The sequence below is a fragment of the Aquarana catesbeiana genome, linkage group LG06 (assembly GCF_042186555.1).
Source record: "Aquarana catesbeiana isolate 2022-GZ linkage group LG06, ASM4218655v1, whole genome shotgun sequence".
NCBI lineage: Eukaryota > Metazoa > Chordata > Amphibia > Anura > Ranidae > Aquarana > Aquarana catesbeiana.
The window spans coordinates 246,474,201-246,501,156 of record NC_133329.1 but is presented as its reverse complement, the minus strand read 5'-3'; the positions used below and the strand labels follow the sequence as shown (position 1 = coordinate 246,501,156).

The following is a 26,956-nucleotide window of genomic DNA, read 5'->3' as shown; positions in this document are numbered from 1 at the left end:
CTCTGTTGATTAACAGGGAAAAGGTGACTATAGAGACATACGAAAACATTTTGCAGAAAGTTTGAAGCCTGGCTCAAAGATAATGGGCATATGATTTATATGCTATAAGGTAACTCCTCCCAAGTTAACATATAGTACCTTCAGAGTACAATTGGCAGAAAAGCCACTGGCAAAAAGGTTCCTGCGATCCATTGCTAGAGCGAAACCACCACCCTGAAGGAATTTTCCTTCTTTGGATCTATAAATGTTCCTAAAAACCTCCTTTCAAACCACTGAACACTGCCCGATTAAAAATCCAACACTCAAAACAGTTCTGCTAGTGTCCCTAGCCTCGGCAGGCAGTATAAGCCCTTTCTATCTTGGAACCCTATTGCACCATACTTATGGACAAGATAATTTGAAGCCAGATCCAGTTTTTTTTAGCTAAAGTTTCTTCAGCATTTCACAGGTCCCAGGATATTAATAATAATAAAAATAGAGGCGATCATGTCTCTGTGCCAATGCTTTCAACATAAAAGGAAAAAAAAACGATTGCAGCCTAGATGTAAGAAGGTGTCTCGTAGCCAATCTAGAGAAAACAAAAGAATTGAGGAAGACCTTGGCTATGTTTGTCCCCTTTCAGGACCCAATAGAGATCAAAGGGCTTAAAAAAAAACACAATCGCAAAAGAATAGGAGACCCTATTATGCATTCTTATTAATCTAAAACAAAACCTCTTCCAATGAACTACAGCACATTCCACAAAAGCTTGGGTGGAGAAAGCAGATACCTCGCCTGAACAGATCTGCAGAGCAGCGACATGGTCAGGCTTTCAAACCTTCATCTCCCATTATAGGAAAGAGTCCTATTCAGCCAGGATCAGTCCTTTGATAGGAAGGTTCTCCACGCTGTGGTCCCTTACCTCAAAGTAAGTATTGCTTGCTAATCCTCTCAATGCTGCCCCGGAAGATGACCGGAATAAAAAAAACAGAGTTGGGTAACTGGTAACTCATTTTCTGAGAATTTCAGGGCAGCACAGCTTCCTGTTCCCATGCTTTTATTATATTTATTGTAATTGGCAGTTTGTGGTAATATACTTTGTATAGACTACCTGTTCATTTGGTACTGTTACTGAGGCTCAGAGGTATGATTCTTCTTCTTTATTTATTTTTTTAAATAATGGTGGATGTGTTTCCTGTTAGGTGAGCGGAGCCTTCTCTCAATGCTGCCCTGGAAGATTTCCAGAAAATGATTTACCATGTACCTAACTCACAGGCTTTGCTGAGAACAATGGGAGTCATTGGCTCCTGTTGCTGTCAGTCTAATCCAGTGAGTGATGGCTGGGCCGAGACATGCTGTGTGTGTCTAATATATTATGGGGAAGGGGGTGGACACAGACGAGGAGGAGCCAAGATTGAAGGCAGGGGACCCCAGTAGAGGCAGTAATGGGTGGCTCTGTGCAATTCCATTGCACAAAGCAGGCAAGTGTAAACCTCTTTATTGTTTAATGAGAAGAAATTAGACTTTATAATCAAATTTTTCACTGCCAGTACGTGTAGTTAACTTATTAAACAAAGTGAGAAAAACTGAATAATGGAAAAGAGGAGGAAAAGAAAAAGCCATGGACAGGAAGAAAGAGTAGGAGGGGGAAAAGGAAAAGAGAAAGAGGTTCCATGGGTGTTCAGTAGCCAAAAATGTAATGGTCAAACAAAAGTGGTCAAATCTAGATGGGTGAGCATGATCAATCTATGGGCCAGCCCGAAGAAATTTGTCAAGGGAATCTGCCAAAATAGCGGTCCGCTTTTCATTAATCATGATGTCATTCATACAATGCTTAACCACTTCAAAGCTGAGGGTAGGAGATTTCCAAGCCCTTGCTATTAGATGTGCAGCTAGCTGACATTCCAAACAGAAAGGGGGGTTGATCAGCTTGTGTAGAAGGACTTCAGATAAGTTCTTCTTAAGATTAGAGTGAAGCAGTGTGTGAAGCAAGGCATAGATTCTGACCCGCAGTCTGTTCACTCTTGGGCAAGTCCAGCAAATATGCACCATTGTCCCAGATTGGGCACAGCAATGGAAACAACATGGCAAATAATGAGGACATCAACATGTCCCCATGTTGATGGCGACAGGGACCTCTTCCTGGCCATTTGGTTGTTGGGGAGTGGTGGTGGGGGACTTATCGTAAATCTGAAATCCCCCTTTAACAAGGGGGCCCCCAGATCCTGACCCTCCCCCTATGTGAATGGGTATCGGGTACCTTGTACCTCAGTAAAAACCACAATAGACAGTTTTTGACAATTCCTTTATTAAAAAAAGATTTAAAAAAAAAATGTCCTGCGATGTCCATCCATCTTCAATTGCACCACCTGACGGACCCAAAAATAGAAAAAAAAAAAGCTCTGCCTTGATGGGAGGCCTAACGGCGACTGCTGTCTCTTGGTTGTTATATAGGCAAGGGGGGCCACCTGGTGACATAATTGTGTGATCCTGCCCCCTTCTGACATGTGACATCAGAGGGGGGCAGTGGTCATCTGGTTATGTCAGCGGGTGGCCCTGCCCTTGCCAAAATAAGAGCTGTCAAAGGGAAAAGACAACAGTTGCCGGGAGGCCTCCCATGGAGGTGGAGTTTTTTCATTTCTTTTTTTTTGGACATCGCGGGTCACTTTTTTTTTTTTTTTTTTCCTTCAGTAAAGGAATTGTTAAAAACTGTCTATAGTGATTTTTACTTTGTGACACTTTGTGAATGGGTATGTCAAGCACAGGCCCTTGTCCCCTCCTCATGTTGAGGGCATGTTGCCTGGTATGGTTCAGTCCTCCAAGCTGCTTGCTCAGATAAGGGCCTGGTATGGATTTTGGGGGGGACCCCCACACCATTTTTTTTTCCAGTTTTGAGCGCGGAGTTCCTCTTAAAATCCGAAGGGCCTAGTATGGACTGGGGGGAACCCATGCAAATTTTTTTCCTTGGTTTTTAATCTTTATTGCCGGGAGCTGGCAATATATTACAGCCGCGAGCAAGTTTCAATTAAATTTTTTCCTTTGGAAATGTCATTTTGCTGCGGCACTGTTCTACAGATTGCTCAGATACGCCACTTTACAGGCAGACTAAGGCACGATTTAAAGGAATATTTCGTTTTTATTGTTTCACTTTAAGCATTATTAAAATCACTGCTACTGAAAAAACAGTTTAAAAACCTTTTTTTTTTTGCATTGATACTTGTCCCCTGGGGCAATACCTGGATCCCCAGTCACTTTTTATGGCAATAACTTGCATGTAAGCCTTTAAAATAAACACTTTTGATTTTCATGTTCGTGTCCCATAGACTTTAATAGGGTTTAAATGTTCGCACAAACTATTTGCCTGTTCGCATGTTCTGGTACGAATCGGGGGGGTGTTTGGCTTAACCCTAGAGAGGAACATGATATCAATGATATCAATAGGGATGGCATTTTTGCCTCTGGGGGGTACTTGTCGATTTTGGATTTGAGAACCAAGTTGGAGTCTCCAGCTAGCAGTAACGCAACCAGTCAGTTAGTGGCCAAGAGTAAACAGACATGGTAAAGGAATGGACCAGGGTTCATGTTCGGAGCATATTATGCAAGTATAGTAACTTCAGTGTCTTGCAGGAGTCCCTGAAGCAGGAGAGACCTGCCATTCAGGTTGACAGTTTTTCCTGCACTGGAAAGGGGTAGTCTTGTGAAAGGCCACCAGGACCCCTCTATGCTTTGTAGTAGCATTCACCTGGTATACTATGGGATAGTGGGCCTCAAAGTATTTATTTAAAGTGTTACTAAACTCCAGGACACTGCATTCAATATATCTGGTCTCCCACAGTACACAGAACATGGAAATGCAATCATTTTAGTAAATATATACTACTAAATATCTTTTCTCATCTGCAGTATATAGAAGTCTTGTGACTTCTATCAGTGCCTGGTTAAACAGGAAGTAAACCCTGATGGGTTTTACTTCCTCTTTGTTCCCCTGCAAAGTAAAAGCATAATGGGCTAGTATGCATCGCATACTAGCCCATTATGTGGCACTTGCCTGCAAATGAAGCTTGCGATGTCCCCACTGGTGGCCGCGTCCATCTTCACCCCTCTTCCTTCCAGGGTCATGGAATCCGAGTCTCTGACTGGCCTGGAGTCGCGTGACGTCACTCCCACACATGTGCCCAGGAGCCGACGGTCAGGGCACGGGCTGTATAGAAAGGGCACGATCGTGTCGTGATGTCAGCGCAAGCGTATATGGTAAATCTCCTAAACCATGCAGGTTTAGGAGATATTTCCAGTACCTACAGGTAAGCCGCCTTTGTAGGCTTATCTGTAGGTAAAAGTGGTCTGTAAGGATTTACAACCACTTTAAAGCTTGTAGGAGTTTTCATACTGCATCGGCTGACCTATCAGAATACAGGACCCCTGACCCTCTGTCTGGACAGTGCTGATTGGCCCTATGCTGATCACATGCAACCTTCTAAGAAAAAAAAAAAAAACTCTATAGCAGTACACACCAAACTGAGCGTGTGCAGCCCGACTCCAGTAACTCTGTCTTATCTGGACATGTTTTGGAGACCGTGCAAGAAGGGGAGGATCTGTGCATACAGGATCAACTAGCCTTTTTACACCGTGCAGGGGATTAAGCCCTTAAGTTCCACAGTGAGTTTAACAAGTATGCTTTTCTGCATATACGGACTGATTTTACTGTTGTGGGTTTAGTAACACTTTAAAAGCGGTACTAAACCACTGGACTTTTTTTTTTTTTTCACCCTGCAAGGTAAAGCCATAATGTGCTAGTATGAATCGCATACTAGCATATTGTTTAACTTGCCTTAAAATGAAGCCCTTCCAGCGCGAGCTGTCATCGCTCCAGGCGCTCCCATCTTCACCCGTCTTCCTTCTGGGATTGCGGACTCGGGCTGTGTGACTGGCAGAAGCCGTGATGACTTCACTCCCACGCATGCGCGTGGGAGCCGCAGTTTATGGTACAGGGCTCTGAAGGAACAGCCCGGGTGGCTGTTCCTTCAGAGTGCATGCGTCAGTGATGCCACTGGCTGCATGTACAGTGAATATCTTCTAAACTGTACACGTTTAGGAGATATTTACACTACCTATAGGTAAGAGTCAGAGATGGAAATTTACTCCCACTTTAATTGAATAAGAGACCGAAAAATGAATTTCTTGGGGACACGCAATGTTGATGTAGAGTTTCCAACGGTACCGGAAAACTTTCACTAGTTTTTTGTGCAGAATTTAAGCCCTGAACGTAAGGGAGAGGAGAAATAAGAGAAGAACAAGTAAAGGAAATTAGAGAAAAGAGAGAAATATTACTGCCAAAACGGCCATAAAGTATCCTAGTAGGTATCAGACTATGGACCATACGGTCCAGAAGGAGGACGGCAGGTGGCTAAACACCCATAGGCAGCCAAATACTGAGTCGGGGGAGGAGCAAGTATCTGACTGAGCTACAAGGCAATAGAAAAGCCTATTGCCAATATAAATTATGGTAAATCAACAAGGGCTACAGAGAGTACTAACAAGGTGAGCTTGCATTGTGGCTAGAGACAGCACAAACCAAAACTGTAATAAACAGTCCTATCTGCCCAGGAACCAGTATTTAAAACATACCGCAAAGGGAAGGAAACAAAAGGAGGCTTGTGCACTCCCCAATGAGGTGAGTATTCCGTACATATTGGCCATATATCCACCTGTTTAGTATACATTACAGCAGCTGCATTTTAAAGCATGATAAATACAAGATAGGGCTGCCTTTCTAACTGCTGTTCCCCATCAGTTTCAGACTGTTCCCATGTCTGATATTGACAGCTCTGTCTCTCCTAGTTCTTTAAGCGGTTTTAAATCCAGAACCACAAATTGAATATGTTGCAGCTTACCAATCCTTAGAAGTGATGACTGTACCATTTTTGGGGGGGGGGGGGTTTTACCTATTTTTTAACCTCTGCTTCCACCTGCTGATTTGGCCAGTAACACACATCACCTTCATTACGGTGCCCCCACTCTGACGAATGTGCACAGGGGCATCTTTGGACAGCAGCATTGTCCGTCTGGGGAGAGGGGAGTGTTGGATGTGCTAGCAGTTTTAAATACACTAACAAATTGAAGCCAGACTCCATCCTATAAGCAGTTAACAGCAAACCGTTTTTTCCTTTTGGCATAGAGGTTTTACGTAAATAAAAGCTGATCATTGTAAGCACCCCTGGTAGTGTTAAATTGTTTGTCTCGTCTCTGTAACTGATACATTTTGCTGGCGAGCTTGTTCCTTTGAAAACCAGGTGAAAATAGAAAGGGAGCCTAAAAAGAAAATTAGTGCAGCCATCACATCTAAGAAATGGTAAGCTGCAATATAATATTTGCTTCTGGCTTTAATACTGTACATATTAAGCTGGCCACATTTTAGGTCAGCATGCTGGCTGAAAAAATGGACTATCTATGGACAGCAGTAGATATTGGAATTCTCTAAATATTGAAAAAAAAGCAATCTGCATTAATAAACTAAAATTATTTTTTAAAAGAATTGTATTTTTTTTAATGAAACACTAATGAATAAACATCAAAACTAAAGGGAAAAAACAAACGCACATGCTGGGCCGCCGACGTCAGAGGGGTGGGGGTGTGTCATTGGGTTGCCCCGCCTCTTAGTTGAGACCTGTCAGACAACGGGTGTGGACCGTTTTTTTTGTTTTGTTTTTTGGGTCGATGGTGGTGGCGGGCATTGTGATTGACAATGGATCTACATTGGGGGGCATTTTCTGTAAACTGCAAAATGCACTAAATGCCTAGGTGTGAACCTAGCCTAACTCAGAAAACATTCAAGTCAAAACAAAACACATCACTCCTCATGTTTATCCTGTTGGGCAATCATTTCCTGCATCCTCATCAAATTACATTTCTCCACACATGTATGCTGCTTCTTAATGTGTACCATGTTTCCTTTCTTTAGAATGTAGTTGTTTCCCTCAGCGCTAGTACTGCTGTCCTTTTATAGGGTAGCTGCCTTCCCTTGAAAGGGTCCTGTGGAAGCCTCCTTTGCATGCACATTTCTTACCATGACTAGAAACAAATGTATGCTGTATGCTAGTGCATTCCTACTAACACACAGGCATGCAGCATAGGATGGCAAGTATGTGTTGTCATTTGTGTCCTGGTGTTCATTGCATGTGGTCCCCAACAGGAAATTCACGGTAAGGGCACGGTTCAGTGTGGGGCCGGTGGCATCAAAGAATGATACTTGTATGTGTAAGGTGCTTGTGCTTGGGAATGTTTAATTGATACACTAGAACTCCTACATCCTATAAAAGTCAGGGTTTAATATTGCTTTAAAGTATAACTAAAGGAGATTGTGGATAGAGTGGAGATGCATTAGATCATCTGTCAGTTTTTATTGCGGTCTGTGTCCCCTTTGGGGAGATTTACCCTGTATTTGTCTTGTTTACCGTTATTGAAATTGATAGTAAAAGAAAATCCCAAATTTTGGGTTGTTCCCCTAAAAGTAATAGAAAATCTTCCAATGGGGATACTAGTTCCGATGACCTGGGGGTCCCCAAGACATTCTTTTAATTTGCAGGGATTTCATCTTTCTTCCTGTTTTGTTCAAAAGTATGCCACCAATTCAATAAAAAGGGGGTATTGTATCATTTGTAGGTACCATCATCCTTTAAATGTATAGAAACAATATAGGGTTGAAAGAGAAAACAAAGAGGGCCTCTCCAATTAGGTCCTACCTCTTTCCAAAATTATTTAGGACCATTGCGGTACCAAGGAAACATACACAAGGGTATAATAAAAATTCATAAATTTATTCAAAAATAGGGTATTAAAAAGTCCTGCAAAGGACACAATATGAACCGTGACACAATAACACAATCACAAAATAATTGTTTACAGCAATGTTAACAGACAAATCCTATTGGTAGTGCCCACACAAAAAAAATGAAGGCACATAATATAGTACTTGCAGACGTGACCTCTACAGTTTCGCGGTCAAGCCGCTTCTTCAGGAGGGAACGCCTCCTTGTGGGCGTCTCACAGTGTCGCTCTAGCCCCTTTGTGGGCCTAGGTGGGTGAGTGCAATATTAAACAATGATTACCTTCTCCAATATTAATACTATATATCTATTTTTACACTTGTTGTTCTTAGATATGTTTTTCATTGTAGACATGTTTTGTAATGTTGATATTGTACTTTTCTCATTTTGTAGAACATATACTTGGACGCCTCCTGAAGAAGCGACTTGACCGCGAAACTGTAGAGGTCACGTCTGCAAGTACTATATTATGCGCCTTCATTTTTGTTGTGTGGGCACTACCAATAGGATTTGTCTGTTAACATTGCTGTAAACAATTATTTTGTGATTGTGTTATTGTGTCACGGTTCATATTGTGTCCTTTGCAGGACTTTTTAATACCCCATTTTTGAATAAATTTATGAATTTTTATTATACCCTTGTGTATGTTCCCTTGGTACCGCAATAGTCCTAAATAATTTTGGAAAGAGGTAGGACCTAATTGGAGAGGCCCTCTTTGTTTTCTCTTTCAACCCTATATTGTTTCTTCCTGTTTTGGTTACGGAACAGGAAGTGAATGTAAATCGCCACCAATGGGACCCAGGTGGCAAAAATAAACCTTACAAGGGTTATATCACTCCCTTACTCTATCCAAAATAAAAAAAAAAGTCTTGCCTTTAGTTCTACTTTAAGTAGAATTAATTTATTTGTGTTTTTTTTTTTTTTTTTTAACACAATTGTAAATTAACTGAAAGTAATATTTCCTTCATCCGGTAGAAGTGACCAAACCACTTAGCTGCTTTTTTGTATAATTTTTCTAGATGGCTTTTGCTTTTCTGCTCCATTGTCAACATATCATCCTCGGCCATCTATAGGGAAGACTTCGACAAACCAGATACAGAATTCCCGTTTGAATGAGACTGATGCTATGTGTCACTCCTTCAAAAATTCAAGAGATGCTTCCAAAGACTCTAAGGAAAAGTTTTGCAGAAATGAACTGTTTAATTCTCAGTTAATGGGCACATCAAAAAAAGATGGACGATCTGAGGAGACATTTTCTGGTGAAATGGTTGATCATGATTCAGAGACTAAAATGGAAAAAGAGAGGAAGAGAAGTGGTCTTCCTAGGGTGCCTAAGATTGGGGACCATGTTTCTTCCTTCATTTCTGAACAAGCTCTGATCCACTATTCGGGAAGCAGCGAAAAGTCTACACACACTCTTCAGACCTCTCTGTTAAGTAGTTACAACCATGGGAGTGATTCAGTTGTTAAATCACTTGGCTCTGAGGACGACAAATGTTGCAAAGATGCAAGCAGGCTTGATGAAAGTGTAAAGACTTTGCTACCTGAAGGTTTAAATCGAGCAAAACGCAGTGATTCTGCAGTGACTCCAGCTACTACTTTGAATGTCTTGTGCAGCTGCTCTTCATTACATCCCTCAAACTTGTGTAAAATAGGTTCCTCTTCCCCAGTTCTTGCACAGCCTCTCCCCACTTCCATGTACAACATCAAAGTACAAAGCAAGGACAGTGATAAGATAAAGACCACAGTTACCCCAACTTGTGAGCTTCAGTTTGAGGTGTTGAAGGAACAGAATGATTCTAGACAAGTTGGCAACCAAATCCATAACTTTAAAGGAAAAGAGATTGGCAAGCTGGATGAAAAGGCCGAAGTCTTATATTCACATTTTCTCCATGAAGTTTCTAACAATGAACTTAAAAGAGTGGAGGTATTTAGGGAGAAGGGGTCTGTAATTTGCTGTAACTCTTCCATAAAAAGTCAAGGTGTATCTGATTCGCTAATAGACACTCCCACAGCTAATTCTTTGGAAAAACGAATATCCATATCTACAAAAGATACTGGTACTACCTACTGCAGGCAAGGTGACCACTCTAAAGAAAAATGTAAGGTCTCTGGGTTTTTAGATTCTCATCAGCACACGGGACATCCCCTTGCAAACCCCCCAGAACAGAAAGTGAAGCATTTAGAAATCACTGATTTTAGGTCTTCACAAATGGATGGTTTATCAGCACAACACTTCACGAGTCATGGAAAAGAGGAAGCAAAGAAACTATGTGTGGAACCAAAGACTTTGGGTTCCAACAAACCCCCTTCTGATTTTACATATCCGTTTATTCACTCTGATGGCTGTGCTATGCAGAGCCTTATTAAATACAGTGGAAATTTTGAGAAAGAGGCAGCTATTTGGAAAAGTAGTGACAAGAAAAGCCCTTTTGGGGGACTTGGAAGCATGAGGTTGGATGAATCTCAAGTGAAAGCTGCAAAGGGGCAAAGTGTGTCCCATCAAGATGTTAAGAGAGATCCAGATAGACCTGGAAGTACTAAACTATTTATAAAGGATACAGTGGGTTTCCAAGGAGAAGTAGAAGTGCGTAATCCACCTGTTGGAATTGCTGTAGCTGTTGCCCGACAGAAGGACAACAGTGGAAATAAATCTGCCTCCTCTAAAGGTAAGATCATTTTATGTCTTAGTGCAACATTTTTTGTTACTGTTTCACATGTATTCCAACTGACTGATTTTGTTTGTCAAGCTTTGGGTATTTGGGTTTTAAAGCCTGTGTTTGGTTATTTTTGTTTCTATATGCACTTGGTTCGCAACAGTAGCGAGGTAAAGTACAAAAATAGCATGTCGACATACCAGAAGCAACTCCTAGAATGCTAAAACTTGTTCCCTTTGCGATCAGGCTTACCTTTTTATTAAGGGCTGCAGGGATACTCCAAGTCACCATTGGAGGGGACCACCACAAGTAACATTGATGACATTTAAAGATTGAAAATAATAAATAATTTTGCATCTTGAAAGTCAATGGTGGAAGGTGAATTAAGCCAAATGTTGCGAACCTTAGAGAATTTCTTGACACAGCTCCTGGACGCATACATGAATTTGTGAAGTGGAATGGCAGAATTGACTAGGTGCTTTCATAAATCTAGTGTAGGGGCTATAGGAGACTTCGACTTTTAAAATGATTGCTTTCCTGGTGTGGAATAAGAGAAGGCCTAGCAGGGTCTTGAGTGCCCTTGTAGGGGCCAAGGAATTAACCAAGCCTTATATATACAAATGCCAATGCTCAGCGAAACTGGGACAGTGGTCAATTTGAAAATGAAGCGTGTAAGCTCTCCAAAATGTCTAAAATAAAGGGCTGTTCCAAAACACATGGGCAAAATTGGCTGAGCCAGTATCTCCAGCATTTTGATGGAACAGAGGAGTATATTCTATGTAACCATTGAGGGGTAAAAAAAATTCCTGTGAAGAATTTTAAAAAATGTTTTCAGTCTTTAGCAGAGACCAATTCTAACATGGGATTTTTCCAGATGTTCTCCCAGTCAAGCTCTAGCACCTCCTCCCGCAACCTAAAAAGTAAAGCGTCTAGACCAGGGATCGTCAGAGGAAGTGGGGTGCTGGCATTTCTATATAGGAGATTCACAAGGGCCTCATAGGAGCCTAGATAGACAGTTTCCAGCACCACCACGGCATTCGCAGCGCTGGATGCCAACCATCTGTGGGCATGTGAAAGAAGGCAATAAATAGCCATACAGATCAGGGCAGGCGGGCCTTACATCCAGGGCCACTGAAGTACAGATAGTCTGAATCAAGAGTGACGGGGTGGGGGGTCACTACTGCAGAGTTGACACAAAAAGGTCGCTATTGCAGGGTTGAATTATTTACAATGCTTTTGTGGGATCCAGACTGCGGAGTGTCTGAGAATATATAAAATGGCAGGGAGTAATTTCATTTTTATCAAATTGATTTTGTTTACATGGGACAGAGGTAAGTTGTCCCAGGCTTTTATTTTCTGTTTTGCGATTTGTAGGAGAGGCAAGAAATTCAAATTGCAGTACTAAATATTTAAAGAAGTTTGTCCATTTCAAAGGGTAAAGTGGAATCTGCTACCACTTGGGCTCCAACATCTATAAAGAATTTGAAATGTATCCCTACTCACTTTCAGACTGGACAGATCAGAAAAGGAGTATATAAGTCTAACGGCCTCCTTTTAACCACTTGCCGACCATATAGCTTACATATACGGTGGCAAGGAATCTCTTCTGCGCCAGATCACGTACCTATACATGATCTGACACTTCCGGGTAGGGGGCGTGCATGTGATTATACACAGCAAGAGCTGATCTGTGGGTACCACGGACTCGATACGCAACGATCATCCAGCACAGAGGCAGAACGGCGGTCTGACAGGAGGGAAGCTATGAATCCTGTGTCTCTGCAAAGCAAGGGACATGGATCTGTGTCTTCCCCTGGTAAAAGCATCTCCCACAGTACACTAAAACACTGGCTAGGAACGCAGTTAACCCTTTGATCGCCCCTGATGTTAACCCTTCCCAGCCAGTGTCATTAGTACAGGGACAGTGCATGTTTTTAGCACTGATCACTGCATTCGTGTCAATGTCCGACTATCTCCCGCAATATTGCAGCCCCGCTATAAGTTGCCGATTGCCGCCATTACTAGTAAAAGATAAATAAAATATCTCATAGTTTGTAGACGCTATAACTTTTGCGCAAATCAGTCCAATATCTGCTTATTGGGATTTTTTTTACCAAAAATATGTAGCAGAATACATATTGTCCTAAATTGATGAAGAAATGTGATTTGTTTTTTTTTATTGGATATTATGTTTTATAGCAGAAAGTAAAAAAAAATTTTTTTTTCTTTCAAAATTGTATTTTTTGTTTACAGCACAAAAAATAAAAACCGCAGAGGTGATCAAATACCACCAAAAGAAAGCTCTATTTTGTAGAGAAATTTTATTTGGGTACAGCAGTGCATGACTGTGCAATTGTCAGTTAAAGTAACGCATTGCCGTATTGCAAAAAAATGACCTGGTCAGGAAGGGGGGGTAAATCTTCTAGAGGTCAAGTGGTTAAAGGAGGGGTCCCAGGTCTCCGAGGAGGATCAAATTGTCATAATATAGTGGTAGATTTTCCTCAATGGGATGCACGCTGATTCCTACATGGGGGGAGTTCCTGATTGCTAGTGTATTGGATTTCATCATTAAAGCAAATAAAGCCAGAGAGAGGGGGCACCCCTGTCTTGCCCCCTTCCAAAAAGGAATTTAGAGGAGTTTAATTTGTGCTGCCCAAGATTTGTATACTATCTCAACTCGCCTACAAAAATTCGGTCTGAAACACAGGACTTTAAATACAGTAGACATGAACTCATTTGTAGCATGGTCATCAGTCTATTAGCTAGAACCTTGGTTAGTGTTTTCAAAGCATAGTTCAATAGCAAAACAGGCCTATAGAAGGCACCTTGTGTTGGGTCCTTACCTGGATTAGGTATTAAAGTGTTACTAAACCCTGTAATATGAAAATAGGTTCTCTGCCCAACTCCCCCCCCCCCCCCCCCCCCACAGTGCCCACATAAAATACTGCCACTATATACTTTTTTTATGCTGATCTGTATACCATGGTCACATGATAAACTGCACAGTTTGTCCAGTGCTGAGTTTTCAGGTAGATTTCTACTACAGTCTGTATACAAGCCCACATGTGTTATGTCAATATCATGTGACCTGAAAAGTGCAACTGAAACAGGAAATGTTCTCTCCAGCAATAGGGACTAAACTGAGTATTGCAGGACGGCAACCCTCACTGTATTGTATGGCCTTGCCAAGAGATGAACAGTGCGGGGGAAGGATCTGCTCATATAGTGTCAGCCTTTTTACACAATGCAGAGGATTAACCCCTTAACTTCCACAGCGAGTATAACAACCATGCTATTCTGCATATACAGACAGATTTTACTGTTGTGGGTTTAGTAACACTTTAAGACAATGAGGTTGAATTCATAAAGGCAAATATACTGTGCACTGCAAGTGTACTTGCTCCAGAGTTTAGTAAATGAGGTAAGCTTCACTTTTCAAAGAATACCCAATCACACGCAAGGAAAATAAAGCATTTTTGTTTGCACATGATTGGATGATAGAAATCGGCAGAGATTCCCCTCTTATCTAGAGCAACTGCACTGGAAGTGCACAGTGTATTTGCCTTTAGTAAATAAACCCCATTATGTGCTTGAAACATGGAGGGGAGGTAATATCAGGCAATCCAAACACTCAATATAGTTTGTCACCTTGGTGTCAGGACTTCTGCATGTTGCTTATACCATCCCCAGGTTTTTTTTTTTTTATTGGAAAACGATTGAATAGCGGTTTCAATCTCAGACCAATGCTCTACTAAAAGAAAACATTTTTATTTGTTACTGTAGGAAAGTTTTTCACTTTCTATTGGGTAAAATAAAGCAGATATGTTTGCTTTGAGCATTAGTTATGCTATGTTACAAAACAGTCACACTAATGTGATATTTTAATCAGCCGACTTTGATTATATTTTAGGCTTAATGTACACAGGACGTTTTCACAACCTCTCCTGAACGATTTAACTTGACAGATAGTAACCCATGTGTATGTAGCACTAACTCTCGGTGGAGCTGCTGGTTTAAGCGGGCTTGTTACCTTCACTCTCTACACCCCTGTTTCACCGGCACCGGGTCTAGGGTTCCGTTGAGTTTACCTCTGGACGATAAAAGCACCAACACTTGAGTACGTTTTCAATGCTTTATTGAACCAAGTAACGAAGGAAGTAGCAGGAAAGAGGCAGGAGGGAAGCTGCAGGGAAGCTCAAATACCTTTCTTTAGGATTCTTGAGAACGTCCTTTTAAAGTTGAATATTGTAATCGGATGCAATCCCCTTGTGGGACACAATCTTTGCTCACCTGGATAGGCCTCTCTCACTTGCCTAGCAGCCAGTACATAGCACAATCAAAAGTCTCTGCCACAGACTTGATTGAAATAAACCCGTACGATCCTCTGCCACAGGATGTATTAAATTTTGCAGTGAATGTCAGACACAGTACTTGAACCTCTAAGCCAACCCGGCAGTACTATGCTGTAGAACTATTTTAGGATACGTCCTCCAACTGAGTCACCAGGCCCCTCTCCAGACCAGCACTCTGCATGATCCTTCCATGACGGGTCCTCCCCGGGATCTTCTCGGTTGTCCAGCTTCTTCACTCTGGATAGACAGCTGAGGACCATTCCTCGGTTGCTGTGGTAGGCCCCAGACATGCCTCTGGGCCCACCCACGCGCCGCAGCGGCACGGGCCTTTGGAACGGAGGACCACGAAGTAGCACTCTAACGCATACCTGTCAGCCAGGAGGGCCAGCAAGTGGCTGTAAAACGAACCCAAAAACATGGCGTCTGTCCCATAAATACCCTATCCCAGAATGCAACTCGGAGAACCACCTCCACCGAGTTGTCTCGGGGACAGAGGAGCACCCATACGCTTCGACGCGTTGCCCTTCCAACACCAGCCAGTGGTAACAGCGACACCCACTGGCTCAATGTGCAACCACACGCAACGTCAGCCAAGCTGGAACAGAGGCAAATCTAACTCCCCTAACGAGCAATTCACTAAATTTACCTATCAGATGGTAGATCATAAATCTACCAGCGCTACACGTAAAATGCCAGCTTTGCTGCGTTTAGCCACATTTGTGTTTAGAAGCGTTTGAAAAAAAAATTTTTTTTTCTCCCAAAAAAAAGCCTCTAAACTCAGCGTCTGAACTCATTTTTTTGCTTTCCAAAAAAGGCCTCCAAACTCAGCTGCCTAAAAATGACATTAAACAAACTTGTGTACATGTACACATAAGATAACATTTGATGCGTTCAGGGGTAGCTGAAGAAAGCATCCAACTGCCTCTGAACATCCGTTTACCAGCAGCAGTGTAAATGAGGCCTAACAAAGTGAGAAAGTCAGTGATGGGCGGTGAGAAGATGCTTCTTTTCAATAAGAATTCTCCTGGATCAGCACTAGGAATGGGCAGCACCTATGCGTGCGTGTGTGTGTGTGTGTATATGTGTGTGTGTGTATATATATATATATATATATATATATATATATATATATATATATATATATATATATATATAATTTTATACACACACCGGGTAGGGGGCGCGTTGCCAGCGGCTCGCTCCCACTGTGATTATACACAGCGCGATCCCAGTGGCGGGGGACGCAGACTTGATGTCCGCCTGCACCCCCTGATCTAGCAGGGAGGCAGAACAGTGGTCTGCCTATGTAAATATGTGAACAAGGCAGATTGTCATTCTGACAGGAGGGAAGGCATTGATCCTGTGTCTTTGCAAAGCAGGGACATGGATCCATATCTTCTCCTAGTAAAGGCACCTCCCACACTGTACATGATAGCCACCCAGTTAACCCTTTGAGCGCGCCTGATATTAACCCCTTCCCAGCCAGTGTCATTAGTACAGTGACAGTGCATATTTTTTAGGTGTACAAAGAAAGGCTGCGCTGCTGTTGATTAAGTGAGTGTGATCATGGACCATTTATATGACCATAACATGTGCACCCATGTGTGATAAAAAACAATTCACGATATTAAAAAGGGAATAATAATTGCTGGGACAAACATTAAACTTAATTACCACCAATTTGGAACAAATATGATTAATCTATATCAATGAACAGTCAGATATCCAGTATGTTATGCAACGTCCATACATAAACGTTCCTTTGCTGTAAATGTCTTTCACCAGTAAAAAAGAAAGATTATAAAATGAAACACCACTCTTCTGATGATGTGAAGCATGCAATGTTGTCACCCTGCAGATTGTGATGATAGGGAAATTCCTCCACCAAAAAAATGATCTGCCCCTTACCAGATTTTTTGATCTCTTGTTAAGGAGATCGTAAGTGCAGGTGGCTATATCCCCCGGCCACTGGGTCTCTGTCAGAAGTATGGCTCCAAGGGTCACCTTTCAAGGGGTCCACTAGATGACATACTGGCACTCAGATCCCAAGGCTCCTCTGAGACGTTGTTGGAAGGGGCAGCAGAGGAGCCTTGGGATCTGAGTGCCAGTATGTCATCTAGCTTATTGAATACTTTATAGGATAGCGCAGTATATACCTTTTTGGTTTTATATTTTTTAGGTACTTTACTGCTATAAGTCTCTGATCGCCGCCATTACTAGTAAAAAAAAAAAAAAAAAAAAAATATTCCGTAGTTTGTAGACATTATAACGTTTGCGCAATCCAATCAATATATGCTTATTGGGATTTTTTTTTACCAAAAATATGTAGCATATTGGCCTGAATTTTATGAAGAAATTAGATTTTTTTCAATCTTTTTATTGGATAGCAGAAAGTAGAAAATATTGTATTTTTTTTTTTTGTTTTTTGTTTTTTTGTTTATAGCGCAAAAAATGAATGCAGATGTGATCAAATGCCACCAAAAAAATGCTCTATGTGTGGGGAAAAAAATACACACATTTTATTTGAGTACAGCATCGCATGACCATGCAATTGTCAGTTAAAGCAACGCCTGGTCATGAAGGGGGGTAAATCTTCTGGAGGTCACGTGGTTAATAAACTGTTAAAGGGACACCAATATCTTATCACCATGATAAATATCGTGAAAAGTCCTCTGTGGTGTGCATTCACACTGCAAATCATTGTTGCAGTGCATCGTGTTTACAGTGGGGTAGGGTTTAAGGAAGGTGCCCAGGAGAAGTGTCCTCTCAGGCTCGGTTCACACTGCAGCATTGCGGGAACCCCGCAAATCCAGTACGGTTTTCCGCATCGCATTCTCCCGCAGGCAGTTCATACTGCCCTATCCAAACTGCTGGGAGTGTCATTACAAAGTTAATGACACCCCCAGATCAGTTTGCATATCGCAGTGCAAGCTGTCAATTTGGACAGGAATCAGATCGCATGGGTGTGAACACCTATGTGATCCAATTCTGGTGCGGACCAAAAAAAGTTTGAGTTTGGGTCTAATGCGTTTGGTCCGAATCTGTATGGCTGAATTTACATCGCACAGACATCGCATGTGATTTGCTCAACTGGCCCTAAAGCTTTGCAAGTATCCAGTCACCTGAATGCACACCTCTATAACCCATGGTGTATGATTTTTATGCCTGTATCTTGTTTTGTACACCAAGACAGTGGCAGAACTTTTATGGTCACAGCAGTCGCACTTGTGACTGGGCCCTGCCATTCTGCCGCTGTGGGGGGGGCCCAAGACCCAACATCTCCCCCTGCACCTCTGGCTGTCCGTTTAGAATGCAGTGGGGAGAGGTGGGAGGCGACGATCGGCAGTGCTATGTTGCCTGTGGGCAGCGGGATCTTCTGTGGCTTGTAGTTCTCTTCCCGAGTGTCAGTGTATACAGTGGAGGAGGGAGGGGCCTCTGACCCGAGCATGTATCTGTTTCACTCTTCAGTGTACAAGTGAGTCTCTCTGCTTGTACACGCTTGCTGATACATGCCCGGGTCAGAGGCCCCTCCCCTCTCCACTGTATACACTCAGGAAGAAAACTTCTAGCCCCAGGGAGATCCCGCCGCCCGTGGACACCATAGAGATGCCGATCTGATGTAAGGGGGGGGTGTCTCTGGGGACCCTGATGTAAGGGGGGGTGTCTCTGGGGACCCTGATGTAAGGGGGGGGTGTCTCTGGGGACCCTGATGTAAGGGGGGGGTGTCTCTGGGGACCCTGATGTAAGGGGGGGTGTCTCTGGGGACCCTGATGTAAGGGGGGGTGTCTCTGGGGACCCTGATGTAAGGGGGGTGTCTCTGGGGACCCTGATGTAAGGGGGTGTCTCTGGGGACCCTGATGTACGGGGGGGCTCTCTGGGAAACCTGATGTAAGGAGGGGTGCTCTGGGGACCCTGATGTAAGGAGGGGCCTTCTTGGGACCCTGATGTAAGGGGGGGGGCGCTCTGGGGACCCTGATGTAAGGAGGGCGCTCTGGGGACCCTGATGTAAGGAGGGGCGCTCTGGGGACCCTGATGTAAGGAGGGGCGCTCTGGGGACCCTGATGTAAGGAGGGGCCTTCTGGGGACCCTGATGTAAGGGGGGGCTCTCTGGGGACCCTGATGTAAGGGGGGGCTCTCTGGGGACCCTGATGTAAGGGGGGGCTCTCTGGGGACCCTGATGTAAGGGGGGGCTCTCTGGGGACCCTGATGTAAGGGGGGGCTCTCTGGGGACCCTGATGTAAGGACTGGCGCTCTGGGGACCCTGATGTAAGGAGGGGCGCTCTGGGGACCCTGATGTAAGGAGGGGCGCTCTGGGGACCCTGATGTAAGGAGGGGCGCTCTTGGGACCCTGATGTAAGGAGGGGCGCTCTTGGGACCCTGATGTAAGGAGGGGCCTTCTTGGGACCCTGATGTAAGGAAGGGCCTTCTTGGGACCCTGATGTAAGTGGGGGTTCCACACTCAGATATGCAACGATAAAATACACACGCGTATATTATATACAAGTGTATGACTTTCTTTACTTCGCTGCTATGGGCTCTAGCCCAAGATCTTTTGTAGACCCAGCAACGCTGGTGGGGGCCCTTCATAGTTTCTTTCACCAGGGCCCTGAAGATTCTAGTTAATTCTCTGTGCCAATATATGTAATTTATAGACAAGTCAAAATTCCCTTTTTATTCCCCTCCCTCTTTTAAACCGACAGGCATTTATTTATATATGCATAGGTTACTTCTTTAAGACAGTGCTTGAGGATGCTAATTGTGGCATGTGACAGAAGGGCTAGTATTTGTGGAAGTAATCACATTTTGATATCTGGGCTGCTGGTTGGCTTTAACTAGTTGCCTACTGCCCGCCGCAGTTGCACTGCGGCAAGTTGGCTCCCCTGTGCGAATCGCCGTCGTACGTCGGTGGAGCCTACCAGCGGGTCCACCGCACCCACAATCACGAGAGAGATCGTCTGTTCCTAGTGATTAGGAATAGCGATCTGTCTTCTACAGTCAGTCCAGTCCCCATACAGTTGGCAAAACCTCCCAGGGAACACACTTAACCCCTTGATCACCCCCCCCCCCCCTTAGTGTTAACCTCTTCCCAGCCAGTGACACTTATACAGTAATAAGTGGCTATTTTTTAGCTCTGATCGCTCTATAAAGGTCAGTGGTCCCAAAAAAGTGTCAATTGTCCGATCTGTCTGCTGTAATGTCACAGTCCCACTAAAAATCGCAGATCACAGCTGCTACTAGGAAAAAAAATTAAAATACCATAAATATATCCCCTATTTTGTAAACGCTATAACTTTTGCGCAAACCAATCAATATGAGCTTATTGCTAATTTTTTTTTTTTAACCAAAAATATGTAGAATACATATTGTTGGCCTAAACTGATGAAGAAATTTGTTTATTTTTTGGGGGGATATTTATTATAGCAAAAATAAAAAATAAAAATATATATAATTTTTTTTGTTTTGTTTATAGCGCAAAAAATAAAAACTGCAAAGGTCATCAAATACCACCAAAAGAAAGCTCTATTTGTGGGGAAAAAAAGGACATCAATTGTGTTTGGTTACAGCACGACCGCGCAATTGTCAGTTAAAGCGACGCAGTGCCGTTTCGCAATAAATGGCCTGGTCATTAAGGGGGCAAATCTTCTGGTCCTTGAGTAGTAAAAGTGGATGTAAACCCTCACATATACCCAGTAAAGTGAACAGCCTCAGATGATACACAGGGATATAACAAATCTCCCTACATACGTTTTACATGTATATCTGCTGTCTTCATCTTTATACTGTATCATCTGTATACTGTATCTTCATCTGTATACTGTTTAGAAAGTGCACATGTTGGGAGATTTTCTCTTCCTGGTTAGCGCTGCAGTGAAGTCTGGGCATACAGCCAAGACAGCTGATTGGAGGAAAGGCACACACCCCCTCTCCTCATAAGTAGAGACTTTCAACTCCTGTGCTAATCTATTTATAGCATCATCCCCAACACAAAACTCCAGCTGCTTTTATCATATGTGAGGAGAGCTTGTCAGGGGTTATCAGGCTGATAACAGAAGAACAGAGCAGGAGAAAGCTACTGGACATAGTGCTTTGAAGAGAGACACTACACTAAAGATATGTGCCCAGCTCAAATTTCATGATTTGAGTTTACATCCACTTTAATCATCCCTATATTGGTAGATTTAGAAAAGTCGTACATTACATACAAACAAGCTACATCTCCTATAGCCACTAGGCTAAGGCAGGTCATACATTATGTAGTTTTGTTTCCTTCAGCCATAGAGTGAAGGAAAGAAAATTGCTAGATTTCCCCGACAAGAGAGTCAGTGTTGATAGGACAATTCATATTGTATTCTGGCGGTGGGAAAGATTCCGAGCTGTCAGAATAGTGATCACTGCTGGCAGCTATAGTCATCGGTAGTGATTGAACGAAAAAAAAAACCTGACAGGCTGGTTGTACTGATATTGATCGACTTCAGTACAACCAGACTGCTTATACATGAATTTAAATTTGGCCAGTTCCTGCTAAACCGGCAAAAATTTGATCCGTCTGTGGCCAGCTTAAGTTCACCTTTCAATTCCCCTCTGAAAGAAAACTGCCTGTGCGGTCACATGGTCCCAGTAGATAATGAAGAACTTTGCAGCTTGAAAAAAAAAGAAAAAAAAAAAAAAGAAAAGTGAAATAATGCAAGTGTTACACCTGTAGGCCATTTGCACCCCTCCATAAGCCTGGACGAATTACTCTCACAGTGAGATTTTGTCCTGTAGCTAGGATGCTGTTTCTGTTCTGTTTTTGAGTCCCTGGACATTTGCAGTCCACACTCTCTGTCTCGGCATTGCTGAGCTTATCACTAGGGATGAGCCGAACACCCCCTGGTTCGGTTCGCACCAGAACATACCGAACAGGCAAAAAATTTGGCAGAACACACAAACACCGTTAGTCTATGGGACACGAACATGAATAATCAAAAGTGCTCATTTTAAAGGCTTATATGCAAGTTATTATAAAAAGTGTTTGGGGACCTTGTCCCTGCCCCAGGGGACATGTATCAATGCAAATTTTTTTTTTTTTTTTAAACTGCCGTTTTTTCGGGAGCAGTGATTTAATGCTTAAAGTGAAACAATAAAAATTAAATATTTAAATATCGTGCCTGGGGGTGTCTTTAGTATGCCTGTAAAGTAGCGCATTTTCCCATGTTTAGAACAGTACCACAGCAAAATGACATTTCTAAAGGAAAAATTGTCATGTAAAACTGATCGCGGCTGTAATGAATTGTCGGGTCTCGGCAATATAGGTGAAACTCATTGAAAAACAGAGTATGGGATCCCCCTCCGTCCACTACCAGGCCCTTTTGGGTCTGGTATAAATATTAAGAGGAACCCCGAACCAAAATTAAAAAAAAAAATTGCATGAGGGGCCCCCTAAAATCCATACCAGGCCAGGCCCTTCAGGTCTGGTACGGCTCCCGCCGTGTGAGGCTTCTTCGCTGATGACAGTTCTTATATAACTGAGGGCGGGGCCACCCGGTGATGTCCCGGGTGACCCCCCCCTCTGAAGCCACGGGAGCCTCCCATAGAGGAGGATCGGTGGCGGATTTTTTTTTTCTTTTTCGGTCCATCAGAGGAGCAATATAAGAAGATGAATGGACATCGTGGGACCTTTATTTAAAAAAAAAAAAAAAAAGACTTGTCCCCAAGCTGTGTCTTGTCATTTTTAACATTTTGACACTTTTTTGTGAAATGGTAGGGGGGGTACATTTGTACCCCGTTACTATCTCACACAGGGGGGAGGGGTGGGATCTGGGGGACCCCTTGTTAAAGGGGGCTTCCAGATTCCGATAAGCCCCCTGACCGCAGACCCCCACAACCACCGGGCAAGGGTTGTGGGGATTAGGCCCTTGTCCACATCATCATGGGGACAAGGTGCTTTGGGGGGCTACCCCAAAGCACCCTCCCCATGTTGAGGGCATGTGGCCTGGTACGGTTCAGGAGGGGGGGCGCTCTCTCGTCCCCCCTCTTTTCCTGCGGCCTGCCAGTTTGCGTGCTCAGATAAGGGTCTGGTATGTATTTTAGGGGGGACCCCTATGCCATTTTTTTTTAATTTTGGCGCAGGGTTCCCCTTAAAATCCATACCAGACCTGAAGGGCCTGGTATCGATTTTGGGGGTGATCCCTATGCCATTTTTTAAAAATTTGGTGCAGCGTTCCCCTTAATTTCCATATCAGACCTTGAGGGCGTGGTATGGATTTTAGGGGGCCCCCCATTCAATTTTTTTTTTCATTTTGGTTCATAGACTTTAACGGTGTTCCGGCGGCTTTCGAATTTGCCTCGAACACCGCATAATGTTCGGTGTTCGCGGAACATCCGAAGAACTAAAGTTCGGCTCGAACTTGTGCTCGGGCCGAACCATTCACCCATCCCTACTTATCACTGCGTATATAAACTAAAATTGTGCGCTAGCATGAATATAACATATAATGTGTTTCTACGATTGAGAAGCTCCTTGGGGTAATACCCAGAGCTATAACATGTTTAAATCCCAGTGCAGAGAGATAACAAAACAAAAAGATTATAAAACATATCATATCTCAGTAAAAAATTAGTAGAAAAAAAAAGTTCTAAGCATGCGATTGGACCCCCAATCGCTAGAAAGACACCACATTCAGTCCATGAAAGACAAGTTGGTAAAAAACAAAATATGTGAAGAGGAAAAGCCGTTCCTTTGGTGTGTCACATCAGGGTAGAAAAGTGAGAGATGCAGAAAAAACACTTCCAAGCCACCGATAGTTGCGGGAGAGGAGTAATGGATGTACCCTTACCCCACTTGTTGGACCTCCTCTGTGGCGAGGTCATACGAGCTTGCAGATATAACCCTCTGCAGGGACAGATGGATATCGATGTCCGGGTCTTATTTACGAGCACCACCAACTTTAAGCTGATCTTACTGCTGCAGCATCAGGGGGGAGACTCATGATTCAGAGGATCCGTGAATAAGAGAAAAAAAAGGGGAAAACTCCAATGGTGTAGTAGTAATAATAGGGAATTTATTACTTAAATGGACCAAAGGTTTTAATACAAAGTTACAAATATAAAAATCGTTAAATTTAAAAAGCCGGCATAAAAACAAAGGCTGAACGCCCGTGCAAACATGGAACACGTGATAGCAAGCACCGCGAGGCCACGCCCTACATGTTTCGTCATACGTGACGTCTTCTACGGGCCCCATAGAAGACGTCACGTATGACGAAACATGTAGGGCGTGGCCTCGCAGTGCTTGCTATCACGTGTTCCATGTTTGCACGGGCGTTCAGCCTTTGTTTTTATGCCGGCTTTTTAAATTTAACGATTTTTATATTTGTAACTTTGTATTAAAACCTTTGGTCCATTTAAGTAATAAATTCCCTATTACTACTACACCATTGGAGTTTTCCCCTTTTTTTCTCTTATTCACGGATCCTCTGAATCATGAGTCTCCCCCCTGATGCTGCAGCAGTAAGATCAGCTTAAAGTTGGTGGTGCTCGTAAATAAGACCCGGACATCGATATCCATCTGTCCCTGCAGAGGGTTATATCTGCAAGCTCGTATGACCTCGCCACAGAGGAGGTCCAAAAAGTGGGGTAAGGGTACATCCATTACTCCTCTCCCGCAACTATCGGTGGCTTGGAAGTGTTTTTTCTGCATCTCTCACTTTTCTACCCTGATGTGACACACCAAAGGAACGGCTTTTCCTCTTCACATATTTTGTTTTTTACCAACTTGTCTTTCATGGACTGAATGTGGTGTCTTTCTAGCGATTGGGGGTCCAATCGCATGCTTAGAACTTTTTTTTTCTACTAATTTTTTATTGAGATATGATATGTTTTATAATCTTTTTGTTTTGTTATCTCTCTGCACTGGGATTTAAACATGTTATAGCTCTGGGTATTACCCCAAGGATCTTCTCAATCGTAGAAACACATTATATGTTATATTCATGCTAGCGCACAATTTTAGTTTATATGTTTTTTTACTTTATGGATATTTGAAGTATTTTGTTGCAGCTGCACCTTGCGAATTTAAGCATTTTTATTCACTCTGTCTTGCTCACTAGCGCAAGTTTTTTCACCCAATTTTTTTATCACTGCGTATGCCTGGGAGACAGAGCTGTAGCGTATAGACACTCAATTGGCCATACACAATTATGTTGCGCTTGCATAAACTTGAAATAAAACAAAATCCCCTGGTGGTGGACTTTTAAGGCACAGAGATAATATTCTAATATGAAAAAATATTAAAGTATGAGACGTACAAAACATTTAATAAAAAGCACATTTAAAGTGAACATTCCAGTGTTGTCATGGAATACATATAGAAAAGCTAGTATTTCTTGTACCCAATGCGTTTCGGAGTAAGAATGTAGTTCTCCTTCAGGGGTATAGTTTAAATAAGAAAATCGGCATTATAGACTGGAATGACAATTATTGCCGATTAAAAACATGGTGGTACCAAGAATGGTTGTTTCCAAATTGCTTGAGCCAGAGAGTTCAACATAGAGGCCTACTTCAGGAACAGAAGAATGCCTAGCCCATAAATGCTGGTCCAGCTCCCCCACACTCACGCAACACCGACCCAAGTCTTGGGATGGTTGCTGGAGCGAGCGGTCACAGGATTCCACCACTTGTGGCGTCTGCAAACAGCCCTCCTTTTTTACTATACAAATAACAACCCTCCTCCTTGTGTAGCCAAGCAACCTCCACACACCATCTTGCAGGTCGGTGTTGTGTGGGTGTGGGGGACCTGGATCAGCATTTATGGGCTAGGCATTTTTCTGTTCCTGAAGTATGCCTCTATGTTGAACTCTGTTTTGTACTTTTCATACTTTAATAAATATTTTTTCATATTAGAATATTCTTTATTATCTCTGTGCCTTAAAAGTCCACCACCAGGGGATTTTGTTTTATTTCTTGTAAACACTGGATGTGGCACAACTATATGCCCAATCATATAACCGACTTACCTTTGTGCTTGCATAAACTTGTTCACTGCCATCAATTCCTAAGGGCAGCTTGTGTACATCCAGGTTTCCAGGGATTTTTGCCTATATGAGTTAATGCAGGCATGGCGTATAACACTCTTTTATAATGACAGAAAATGTGAAATATGAACTGCGCGAAAATAGCTAGCAATGACATAGTTACTATAATGATAGACCTAGATAAATATAGATAGAATTGATTGATATATGGGGGTACCAATAAGCTGGGGATCTGCTGAGTGGGGCTACAACTGAGCTGGGTTTCTCTTAGGCCCTTTTAAAACAAATAGAAAATCAACATTTGCCAAGCCTCAAAAAAGCATCACGAAGCATAAAAAACACATCCAAAAAGCATGTTGAAGCAGTAGGCACTAATGTGTGTGAGTCGAAGCAAGTGTAAATTAGCCCTTAGTCTTTGTTGTGATTTTTGAGAATGAGTAAGTTCACATGGCCTCAATTACTGTAGAGCAGAAAAAATTGTATATTTTGGTGCCTGAAAGCCACAATTGCAGCATGCCGCCTGTCAAAACCTGCAAGCTGCAATACACGTGGCTGTTTGGCGCAGTATTGTCCTAGAGAGCTGCATGCATACCAGGACCTTTGCCTCAAATGCAGAATCATTGATTTTTGGCAGCGAGCTGAGAGGCCCAAGACCACTGAGAGGTCAGGGATAGACTTAGGATTAGGTGCCCTTTGTTACCAAATATGCAATGCTATGATGTAAATGGGCCCTTAATCATTTTTGTGCAGCGGACTTCAACCGTTTTTTTTGTTTGTTTTTTTTTACTGAAAATAGTTTGTTTGAAAAGTTGCCTGTGTTATTTTGGAAAATATTCTATCCCTGCACTCTTATGACTTTTGTTTATAGCTTTTCTGTTAGTGTGGTGGGTAAGGGCTAAATACCTTGCACCCTGCAGTTCTGGTATTGGTTCCTTTGTAGACTGCATTCCTGTGTGTGTGCTTTGTGTTTTACCCAAACTTTTAAAAACATTACCAAGGTCTCAATGGAAACTGGCCCTTGCTTGTGGAAGATAGGCTGATGACAATTGTCTATTTAAACTTGAAAATGCTGAATTTACAAGTTTGAAATAAATGCATAAAACAAAGTATATTTTTACACAGATTGTTAATTT

General features: G+C 42.7%; 1 protein-coding gene across 6 annotated transcripts in view; it reads left to right on the top strand.

Annotated features, from left to right (window-relative positions):
- The window catches only part of TNRC18 (trinucleotide repeat containing 18), a 459,641-nt gene that overhangs the window by 87,477 nt on the left and 345,208 nt on the right, over window positions 1–26,956 (top strand). For all 6 annotated transcript variants that reach the window (XM_073633133.1, XM_073633134.1, XM_073633132.1 and 3 more), the window contains exon 4: window positions 8,822–10,471. In XM_073633133.1, the coding sequence (XP_073489234.1) occupies window positions 8,822–10,471 (1,650 nt within the window). The remainder of the gene's footprint in view (window positions 1–8,821; window positions 10,472–26,956) is intronic.